The sequence below is a fragment of the Pediculus humanus genome, genomic scaffold, assembly GCF_000006295.1.
Source record: "Pediculus humanus corporis 1103172108315 genomic scaffold, whole genome shotgun sequence".
Classification (NCBI taxonomy): domain Eukaryota; kingdom Metazoa; phylum Arthropoda; class Insecta; order Psocodea; family Pediculidae; genus Pediculus; species Pediculus humanus.
In genome coordinates, this window is record NW_002987884.1 from 271,044 (window position 1) to 283,268 (window position 12,225).

The window sequence follows — 12,225 nt, forward strand, 5'->3', positions numbered from 1 at the left end:
AAAAAATAAAATGTTGTATGCACATTTAATATATAATTTTCTCTCTCTCTCTCTTTTATTTGTTTATGTCACTAAATGACATGGGAAAAAAATTTAATAATAATAATAATAATAATTAAAATGACATTATTTTGTCCGTCTTAATTGATTGGTAAAATTTGTGCACTTTCTAGAAATTTCTGCCTTACTCGAAAATTAAAAAAAAAAAAAAAACAATTAATTGTATATATATATATATGAAAAATATTCATTGAAAATTTTATGCGGGGTGGGGGTGGGTTATAATACTATATATTATTATTATCATTATTATAATAAAAATCCTTATGCTTAATAAAATTAACTTAATTTTTTTATTTTGTGCTCTATTTATTTATTTATTTATTTAAATTTTTTATTTGTTGTTGTTGTTTTTAAACTTTATACTTTAAATTTAAGTCACGTGATGATGTTGTTCCTACATATATATATATCATATTTCATTTGTAGCCAGTGATGAAATTTTATATTTAAAAAAAAAACAAATTTGTAATTATATATATATATATATATGATTAATGATTGATAATGATAATTAAATGAAATATTATTATTATTATTGAAAAGGAAAATAATTATATATATATATATTTATATATATATTTAAGAGTGATATGCCGATTTATTTAAATTTACTTAAAAATAAAATTGATTTAAATAATTAATATATATATATTTAAATAAAATAAAATTTAAAAAAAAAAAAAACTTTTAAAATATAACGTTATGGATAATTTTTTTTTCTTTTTATTTAATTTATTTAATTTTCTTTTAAATATAAAACATTTCCATTAGTTTTTTCAACTGTTATTAACGGTTTCTTTTTTTTAAATATATAATAAATATTATTATTATTATTGTTTAAAAAGGGAATTTTTTATTTTAAAAAAAATCGTTAAAAAAACGAAAACAAAAATGGATTCAAGATGGCGTCGATTTCGCAGAAAAGTTTCGGCGGGGGAAAAAATGATGGCGCGCATGTAAGTAATAGTTTTTAAAACTAATTTTATTATTTCGTTATAATAAAATCGTTTGTCGTTAATAAAAAATCGTTTTTTTACGCGTTATTATTATTATTTTTGTTTAAATATGTTTTTTTTTTTGAAATAATAAACGTTAAAAAAAAAAAATGTCGCCAATAATAATAATAAGTTACGTAAATTCCTGACACGTTAACGATCGTGGGAATAGATACAATCCGTGTTGTTTTTAAATATCATAAACGTTTTACATTCGGAATGAATAGGTCGTAATTTAATAAATTATTGTTAATTCATTCTTTGAAAGTATTTTCCAACGGAAAAAAAAGGAAAAGTTTTATTTTATATAATTGTGGTTTATCGGTTATTATTTTTAAATAATTTTTATATTAATTTCGGTCGTTTAATTAAATTATAATAATAATTAAAATTATTATTATTATTAATATTCGTTTATTTTAATTAAATGTTTTTCTTAATGTTTTTCTCATCGTAATAAATTTAAATTTACAAAAAATTAATAAATCATGTTGAAAGTTTTACCCACGAGTGTTAATAAAATATTCGTGTACACTGGAAATATATTAAGTTTAAACGAAATTAAAAAATTAGCTGGACACAATCAAACTGACGAGGTTAGTTAAAAAAAAAATTTTTTTTTGTTTGTTACAATTAATGAAATGATTATCATTATAATTTATGAATGTAAAAATAATTTTCTTTTAAAAAAAAAAAAGTATCATTTAATTGTTTTATGTAATTTATTTAATTTTTTCTTATCGAACAAAATTTATTTATTTCTGATATCGGTTAATAGAAATTGTGTAACTTAAAAATGGATTCCATCATTCGAAATGATTTCGACATGACCAAAAAAAACTTTTACTTTTTACATTTCACTCGATAATGATGTAAAAAATATTTATATGCATTTGTTAATGTTAACTTTGTTTGTTTGTTTGCATGAAGGAATTTTTAACAAAATGATGTAACAACCTGTTTGTGAAGGTCATCATTCTTTTTTTAAACAAGTATTCTCGTATAATATTTTCTTATAATTTATCGGTTTTACTAAAGGGCAGTAAAAAGTCAAATCATAAATCATTATTATTATTAATTTATTTAAATTATTTTTTTTTTTTACAACTAAATTTTTCTTTTTTTTTTTTTTCGAATGATGATCACACACACATCATAATTTTTATGATGACACGGTTTTGTTTATACTAATATTGTTGTGACTAATTAGTCTAGATGAGAATTTATAAAACATGATGATAATGATAATTATGTTGTTCCCTTGATGAAATGTGTTTGTTATTGTTCAGACATAAATAATAAACATTAAATATTTGTTATGTGAGTCGCAAATCGATTGTCGATGACAGTTTTTTCTGTTTTTAGTTGGTTGAAAGTTTAAGGATAACATTATCCGATTGGCAGCCTAAAGATGTTGTCCAGTTACCAGGACTCGACACGACCACTGTTGAGGTAATTTACAATTTTATTTAGCAATCCATTCGAATATTTTAATTCTTAATTGTTTTGATATGAAAATGAATCATTTTTTTTTTTGTTATTATTTAGGTTATGAGAAATGATAAGAAATGTTGTCAGTCTGAAGAAGTTGATAGGGAAAATTTAAAAGTGACAGTTAAAATTTTTGTATCAGCACCGAAAAAGGAAATTTTACAAGAAGCTTTAGACAATGGTAATGGGCAATATAAAAACCGAAAAAATTTTTTATCACGAATGTTAAAATGTGTCAAGGATTCTCTAATGCCACTATCATTAATTTACATAATTGAAAAAGTTTTTTGAAAATAAATAAAAACAAGAGTGGAAAACTTGGTGAAAAAAGGAATTTTGTTTTTTTTTTTTTTTTTTGTTTTTTTAGTATTCACTTCGCTTAACATCAGTAAAATAGATTCATTGGTTCTTGCATGTAAATTAGAACCGTCAGCAGTATTATCTGGTTTACAAAATATTTGGTCAATAATTGAAGAATTGGCTGAACAGAAAAAATTTGAAGATGTTGGAGTGAGCGACATTGATACAGATGTTTTTGTTAATTTGTATAATTGGGCAAAAGTAATTCGGAAAAACAATTTTCCCTTTAGTTTTATTTATAAAATGTGAAAAGTGATTTATTTATTTATTATTATTATTATTTTAGGTCAAGCCGACAATAATACAAATAAATTTAGCCGTTTGTTGCGTTGTGCCTCCGGTTTTACAAGAATTTTGCAAAACAAATAATGTTCAATTGTTAACACACAGCGATCCACTTGGTAATGATTAATTTGTTTTTTTTTTTATTTCGAACGTGGGATAAGAACGACGACGTGGTTTTAGTGTTATGCCTTGAACGCTTTTGACTAATAACGTTCGTTCGTTTCGTTTCAATTACAGAAATTTTACCCAAGCCGGCCTTGTGTCAATTATTCGGAGCAAAAGATGTTGATGACGTCACGTTGAATTGGGCTCTTAGATTTCAGGTTCACGTTAAATGCAGAGGAGTTTTATCAAGTAAAGGTTACCTCGTTTGCGTTAGCAGACCAAAAGAATTTAATAACGTTTAAAAGGGAAACAAAAGGGGGAAGGAGAAGAGAAAGAGAAAAAGAAAAACCCCAAGGAAATTTTATCATTATCATTATCATTATTATTATTATTATTATTATTATTATTATTATTATTATTATTATTATTATTATTATTAATCGTTGTTTTGTTTTTAAAAAAAAAAAAATGTTGATGATGAGATTATAAGAGATTTTGAATTATCGCGTGTGATAACATCCAGGTTTTTTTTAATTATGTGTAAATATTTTTTTATTATATCGAAATGATAAGAGACAAAAAATTATTATTATTATTATTATTATTATTATTATTATTATGAATTATTTTAGATATTTATATTTATACAAACGTTAATTGTTGTTGATATTTATAGATATTTATAGAAAGATTAAAGATGGCGATCAATCAAAGATTAAATAAAAAAAATTTGATCACGTTTAAAAGTTGATATTATAAAAATGATAATGATAATGATAATATTTCTGGTCGGTGGTTTTTTTTGGTTGTTTGTTTTGTTTGTTTGTTTGTTGGTTAGTAACGAATAAAAAAAAAATTTTATTTTTATTTTAAGTACGTCGTCCTTTATGTTTTTTTTTTTTTTTAATCATTATTAAAGTATTTATTATTATTATTATTATTATTATTATTATTATTATTATTATTATTATTATTATTATTATTCAGGGAAGGTTCTGTTAAATCGAAATAGAGGAAATTTTGGGGGAGGAGGTGAGGGGGAAGGATGAAGAGAAGAATTGGAGAGAAGTATGAAAAGGAGGGAAATTTTGGATTTTAATTGTTGGAAAGATTAGTTAAGTTGTTGGATGAGAACGTGGATAATGACGTCGATGACGATGACGTCATTAATGTTCCTCATTGCTCCCACGTTTTTTCCTCGTCCTGGTAATTTTAATTTGAAAATTTGTTGTATCCCTAAAATCTTTTATTTTTTTCTTGATCTTAGTTTCTTAATCGTCGTCATCATCATCATTCTCATCAACATCATTATTATTATTATTATGTAAAAAAGGGAAAACGAGAAGAAAAAAAAGAAAAAGTTCAAACAACAAACACAATAATATTATTTAATAATATAATAATAATAATAATAATAATAATAATAATAATAATAATAATAATGATATATATCTTATTATAATTTTAACTAAAAATTTTAATTATTAATTATTGTTTTATTTTACACTATCGACACTTATTTATTTTTAACCGCAGTAATTTATTATTTATTATTATATTTATTATTATTATTAATGAAAAACACATATTATGATGCATAAACGTGTAAGCAGAAGTAAATAATTTTCAACGTCGCGTCATTTAAATGAAAAAAAAAAAAAAAAAAAACGTTCGAAAATTTTAATTTATATTAATTATTATTATTATTAGAATGTTTATTTGATAACAACCTGCGTTTAAAAATTTGTTTTTTTTGTTTTTTATCTGGTGCCACGTTAAATTTAAAGGAAATGGATTCATTCCATGTGATACATGTCACCCAAAAGTCTTTGAATTGGTATTTCACCGATGGTTTCTTTAAAAAAAAGTTGTTCAACCGTTAATTGTCGTATCGATCGAAGATTTGGTAGAATTAGCAAAAGACGTCCGAATCTTGTCGGTTGACGTGGGTATCTATTTCTTATGTAATCACCGAGTATGCACTGTGCCTGATCTTGAAGCATTTCAACGGGTTGTACATCGCAAAGACCGGCCGTTTCTGACCGTTTTTTTTTTTTTTTTTATACGAAATTATTATTATTATTATTATTATTATTATTATGTTCTTTCGTTTATATTGAAAGTTGAAATTAATTTTTACCTGGTGTGAAAAGGATAACAGCTTTCATGCATCCACATTCGCTAAGGTCTGGAGATAATTGTCTGAACCTTCCAATTAATTCTTGTATCGTTTTAATTTCGTTAGCAGTTATTTCGTCTTGAGGTAGTCGATCTCTTGCTTTTGACGAATTTAATAAAGTCGTTAAATCCCACGGTATCGACCATTGTGCTAAATATAATAAAAAAAGTTCTTTCCAGGATTCCTGGAGAAGCAAAAGCTAAAAATGATAATGGGGGGGAAAGAAAAAAAAATTAAAAGTTTTCGATTAAATTTTCTTCTTTTTGTTTTTTTCGAAAAAATTATTATTATTATTATTATTTCGTACCTGATCGTGCCTTGATAGAGTTTGAAAAGGACCTAAACTTCTCACCCATCTAACAGCAGTAAATAAAAGTCTCGCTGTCGTTTCCTGGAAAGTGAAAAAAAGGGGGTGGGATCAGGTGTGAATTAAAAGAGCAACAAGTCAACAAATGAAAAAATCCGATTGGTCGTTAAAAGTTAATAAAAGTCAACCCTTAATAAAAATGAACCAATCGCATTTGAGAAAGTGTGAAAAATATAAGAAACTTATATCTCCCTCGTTTAAACAAATGTCAAGGTGTTTTTTTTTATAAAAAAAATTTTTTGCTTTTTCTTTCTTACCTGAAGGACTTCCCATGATGGCGATAATGGTTGTAGTGCAAGAGGACTGGATTGCGGAACTCCAACACGTTCGGTCGTGGAAAGTTTTGTGTTCCAAAGCAATTCCTACGAGGAAAATGATTAGAAAAACAATACGGCACACAATCGTGAAAAGGTCGTTGAGATCAACCAACATACCTGACATTTTTCAGCCGTCATGAGTATTTGCAAAAGTCCAGGAGGAGGTGGTTGATGTGCTAAAAACATAGCAGCAGCCGACGGGGGTCCCGACGGTATGGGTGTAATGTTGGGTACGAAATTTTCACTCGCCGGTATCAATTCCTGGGATGTTTTTATCGGACTTTGCAAATAATGCATGTGAGGATTTATCGGCTGCGGGAAAACGATACCCGGTGGTGGCGGTGGTGGTGGTGGTTGTTTAGCAGAAGGTTGTTCGGCAGAATTCGACAGAGGAGGATTCGAATGATGCATTAGTACAGGATGATGATGATGGTGATGGTGATGATGATTGTTTTCTTTCGACGTTATATTATGTTTAGGCTTTCTCGGTCCTCTTTCATGTTGAACGGCTAAAAAGAAAAAGAAAAAAACGAATCGACAACGTTTAAAATGTAAAACATTAAACAAAAAGGAAAAAAGCTTCAAAAGCTTTTTTCTTTTACCATAATAATAATAATAATAATAAAAACTTAAATCTTTCCTTTCCGCTAAGCCGATAATATCGTTTTTCCCGCTTTTCTGTTTACAAGATTATTTCAAAATCCCCATTAAAAGGAAAATGTCTCTCACAAAGAAATTTTATTTTTTTCCCATGGAAAAAAAAAAAAAAAAAAGAAAACCTCTTTTGAAGAAATATCAGTTCAACGGTTTTCTTTTTTTTTTTTCTTCTGGAAAACTTTCCATAAAAAAAAAGGAAAAAAATTTCGTTTTCCTCCCCCATTTTCCCTTTTTTTTTTTTTTTTTTTACTCTTAACTTAACGTTGAATTTATTTGACGCATCATTTAACGTAATTTTTTAAATGTAAGTTGACGTGGTTTTAGAATTTGAGTTCACGTTTCTATCACTCACACCTGTCAAAAAATTACCGTCTTACCGTCTTTATTCATGGCCGCAATGAAACATTTATTAAGTCTACAAGCTCTGCACTGATTTCTGTGAGTTTTGTCGATCGGACACCTTCCTTTAAGATCCCCTTGTGCCTTACACGTGTATACTCTATTCCTGTGTATGCTCCTTTTGAAAAATCCAGAACAACCTTTAAATTTTATTATCATTATTATTATTATCATCATCATTATCATCGTCGGTTTAATGTTTCCGTTTCTTACCGTCGCAACTGTATATTCCGTAATGTTTTCCAGATGATCTATCGCCGCAAACTTTACAAGGGATATCAAGCAAACGATCACCTAAAAAAAATTATAACAATCTAATATACGGTTAATCCGCATCGTGGAATGTTCTAGAATTTAATTATAGGTAAGGAAGTTGTTGCTGTTTCCTTTGACGTTTGATCGGAAATGGCGAGGGAATGTATGCGTGCGTGCGTGCGTGTCAGAAGAAACGGGGAGGTGGATTAATCGCGCGTTATGGAGATGAAAATACACACGTGTTGGATCGCAGGGTGCGTGTGTGCGTGCGTGCATCCGGGTCGGTCGGATTTCTTCCGTTTCCGCTTTTTTTTTTTTAAACTTATTTCTGAACTTGTGGAAAAATCAATCAATCGAACCTGATTAATAATCGATGACGTAATAAAAAAAAAGAAAATTCGCGTGTTTGCGTGTGTGCGGTCGAAGAGGGTTAGGGGGTTGATGTTCGGGGAGGGGAGGGAGGGAGGGTAGGGGGTATTGAAGAGCCGTAAAAACAAATTACAAACGGATTAAGCGGACAATGAAGGCTAAAAAGTTTTTTTTTAAAATCTATTAATATCATCTTTTTAATTCAATATTAAAATTTCCGCATCAATTGTATGGGTAATCGGTAAAGGGATGGACCGACTGGGTGACGGTTAAGCGGGGGTAGAAGGGGTAGAAGCGATGGGGGGGGTAGTAGCAGAAGAAAAGGGCGTTATGATATTTTTTTTCACATATAGTCGTGTTTATTCATTCGTGATTGCGAAAAAAAAAAAAAATTTTTTTTGGGATGGAAAATTTGTCATCACCACCACCCTCACCATTTTCACCCCCGTCATCATCATCATCATCATCATTATTATTATTTTAAAACTGTAAAATTTCATATCACGGAATTAATTTTTTAGTCAATATTTATTAAACAAAAAAATCAAACATGAAAAAGAACAAAAAATCAGTGGGGAAGGAAGAGAAACGAGAGAGGGAGTGGGGGGGGTCGAAAAATGGGGATAAAAAGAGGGGAAGGAAGTGAAAAAAAAATTTGTTTCCCTTTTTGTTATTATTATGATTATTATTATTGTTGTTGTTGTTGTTCCCGTTTCCCCTGTCGTTTTTTCTCGTTACTTTTTTTTTTTTCTTCTTGGCTTTAAAAAGATTTTCTCTTTTTTTTTTATTATCATCATCATCATCATGATAATAATAATAATTTCATTTATTATTATTATTATTGTTTTGTTTCGAATCCTTTTGTTTGCACGAGAATTTATTATTATTGTATTCATTTGCTCTAATGAGTTTAAATAAAAGAATTAAATTTTTTCTAATTATTATTATTATTACACGAATTGAAGATGGCGATGGTGATGGTAATGGCGATGGCGATAGCAATGGTGATGGTGATGGTCATAGTGGTGATGGGGGTGGGGGTGGTGGAGGTCGAAACGAAGATAAAGATGAGAGAGAGAAAAAAAACAAAAAAAGGTTTGCATGTTTACGAAAATCACGAAACGTTTTTTTCCCTTCTTCATTTGTATTACGTCATTAATTATTATTATTATTATTATTATTATTATTATTATTATTATTATTATTATTATTTATTGGATCACGCGGGTGGTAAAATAATAATTTCGCAGAGTTAAATAATATTCTTTTTGGATCGCGGTGTAAAATCCTAAAATAAATACTTGAAGTTGTGAGAGAATAAAATGACGACAGGATTTCTGTCGGACGGTTGACGAGGATAATCGTCATATAAGTCACAAACTATGAAAACGGTCACGAACTTTTGTCACAAAAACCTCTTCAAGTCGAAGCATTATCAAAGGATTATTGTTTTTTATGTTTTTTTTTCACCCTTCCCCTTCTCCCTACCTTCCTCCCTCCCTCCCTCTCCCTTTCTGTCTCTTTCTCTTTCTCTCTCTTCCCCCCTCTCGGAAATGTTCAAATCGAGTGGATGAAAAACGCAAAACAAAGAAAACAACAAACGTACGAACGAACGGACGCAAAAATTTATTTTATATTTAAAATTCAATTTAAAAAAAAAACATATGCGGATCAAAGTCACACGCACGTACTCATACACACGCATTCTCCTGCCACGACAACTTTACAAAAAACGGGAACGGGCTTTTAAAAACTTGTAGTGTTATTTTTTTTTTTTGGTTTTGTTTATTTTTGACCGACATTTTAAAAGTTTTTATTCATTTTTATTGTGTGTGTGTGCGTGTGTAAATCTTCTGCTGCCACGAACTAATCTTTACCACTTATGACGTTGATGTTTTTTTTTTTATTTAACCGAACGGTTTTTTGTTTATGTTAATGTTTACAAAAAAAAAAGAACTTACCTGTTCCCATATCAATTATTTGTAACTCATCCAGAGTTTTTCCGGTTGTTGACCGTCTCCCGTATGATGAAATTTTATAAAAAAATAATCTGCTTCCACTTTAAAAAAAAAAAAAAAACACGATTTTTGTCTTCGTCGTAACCCTAAAATAATTAAAAACTTTTTACTTTACTTTACTTTATGGTATCAACAGGTAGAATTTTTATTAATTAAAAAATAATTTTTTTTTTTTGTATTCTTCTCTTTAGGGAAAAAATTCGGGAAAAAAGAGGGAAGAAAGGGGGAAGGGAAAGGGTTTAATTTAACAACGGCACGTTTCGATTCCGAATTGGGAAAATTGGGAAAAAATTTTTATCCAGTGGAAAATGTTTTCCAGCGGTTTTTTTTATTTTTTAAACAAAAAGTGGAAAATTTTTTTTTACACAAAAGTTTTAAATAATTTTTTTTATTTAATTTTAATTTTCTGGAGAAACGGGGTGTGAAAGAGAAAGAGAGAGAGAAAGAGAGAGATAGAGAGAGAGAGAGAGAGAGAGAGAAAGAGAGAGAGGAAAAGAGATAGATAGAAATGAGAAGAAAAAAAAAGTTTTTTTAAAAAAATTTGAGATTAAAATTTTGTTTCTTTTTTGGAATTTTTTATCGTTTATTAATTTCTATTGTTTTGTTTCTTTTATGGGGGGGGGGAGGGAGTAAGTAAAATATTACAAAAAAAAATTTCGTCTGCTATCAATTTACCTTTTTAATGGAAAAAAAAATTTTTTTTGAATTCCTCCGCGAGTGAATTGATTTAACAAATTGTATTAACGTTTTTTTTTCCTTCGTTAATTTTTATTTTTATGTAAATCGTTATCACTGTTAATATATATATTATTACGTCATCATTTTATTATCAAACTATTCGTTCGTTTAAAAAAAAATTATTATTATTATTCGAAGGGAATTAAACTATTTTTTTTTTTTTACTTTTCACACGAATTGATTTTTTTTTTTGTCATTCACATATTTAAAATCACTTTTTATTATTATTATTATTTTGTTTTATTTTCACTAAATCCATTCGTATGGAAAACATTAATAAAAAAAACGCGTTGGGATGCCAGAAAACAACAACAGCAACAACGACAACCGAATTAAACTAACAAACTTAAATACAATTTGATTTTTTTTTAATAATTAATATTAAACATTATTAAAGTTCAACATGATGATGATGATGATGATAATATTAACACCACGTAGTCAATGTGTAAAAAGGTACGACTAAATTTATATAACAAATGACAAGGAAAAGAGGATGGAAGGTGTCCCTCCTCCTCCTCCTCCTTTCCTTCCTTCCTTTCTCCTCCTCTTTTCGAAAGCTCTGCTCTTCTGACATTTGCCATGTAATATCTCCGCCCATAAAATTACAACTAATTTTTTTTTATCGTAAGAAAATTTTTTTTAACATTGTTTTATCTATTGCATCCTCATTTTATTAAACATAAATTTTAGATTTGTGAGAATTTTAAAATGATTTTAAAACATGTGGATTTACAAAGGAGTGATAAGGTTTTTTTACGTTTTATTAAAAAGCCTGGAAGCTTTCGTGTCGAATTGACAAAAGCTGATTTTAAGAATGTGGTATGTTTTTGACTGGAATCAACGTTTGAATTTTTTTTCTTTTTTTTACAAACGAGTCTATTTATCAAGGTCATCGTACAGGTACGATTTAGGTACGTATAAATCTTTAAATTTACTAAGGGTTTGTATGTAAATCCCACAACAAACCCAAACGCACAAAAATTATAATATTCGAAGAAAATAATAAAGAAAAAAATTATTTATTATTATTATCGTTCATAAAAACAGGTATCCAGGCATGCCAGATTGTTTACGTCATTTACCTTAGTTGTATTATAAATTACGTTTGTGATAAATGATAAGAATTTATTACGAATTAGGGCAAAAAAATTTTTTTTTATTTATTAAACGCGACGAAAAACAAAGCAATCATCATTATTTATATTATTATCATTATTTATATCCATCGTATTATCATAATCATTATTATTATCATCAACGGTAGGTTAAATTTTCCAGTCGAGAAAAACGTAGAAAATTCGAGAAACGTGCTCGAATATTTTACATATAAATTTGTATAAATGGGAGTTAAACGTTTTTTCTACGGAACCGGTATAAGTGTGTGAAAAAGCTCAGGTGTTGGAAATCGTCAAATAAAAAGAGACGGAATTATAATTAAAAACAATGAGAGTTAGACAAAGATGTAAAACGTATTTATTTGGTTCATTGAAAATGATGAGGTTCAATTTGTAATGAAGGACTTTTTCTTAAAGAATTTCGTAAGGTCGGAAAAAGGTTCATCACTAAATAATTTATGATGAAAAGTCATTATTAAAACCTTAGGTATGCGTTCGTGGAAACAAGA

General features: G+C 28.0%; 2 protein-coding genes across 2 annotated transcripts; one reads left to right on the forward strand and one right to left on the reverse strand.

The window, feature by feature from the left end:
• Positions 1-1,546: 1,546 nt before the first annotated feature.
• Positions 1,547-3,601, forward strand: Phum_PHUM596240 (glutamate--cysteine ligase regulatory subunit, putative; the record flags this gene model as incomplete). The annotated part of the gene is made up of 6 exons (XM_002432591.1): positions 1,547-1,654; positions 2,424-2,510; positions 2,607-2,730; positions 2,917-3,110; positions 3,196-3,310; positions 3,432-3,601. 6 exons carry the CDS (start codon positions 1,547-1,549, stop codon positions 3,599-3,601), a joined length of 798 nt encoding a protein of 265 aa, XP_002432636.1.
• A 1,494-nt stretch (positions 3,602-5,095) lies between these two features.
• Positions 5,096-7,554, reverse strand: Phum_PHUM596250 (Orphan nuclear receptor NR6A1, putative; the record flags this gene model as incomplete). The annotated part of the gene is made up of 8 exons (XM_002432592.1): positions 5,096-5,337; positions 5,440-5,677; positions 5,786-5,869; positions 6,103-6,207; positions 6,280-6,671; positions 7,197-7,358; positions 7,432-7,512; positions 7,542-7,554. The coding sequence occupies 8 exons, from the start codon at positions 7,552-7,554 to the stop codon at positions 5,096-5,098; spliced, it is 1,317 nt and encodes a 438-aa protein (XP_002432637.1).
• Between the last annotated feature and the right edge of the window lie 4,671 nt (positions 7,555-12,225).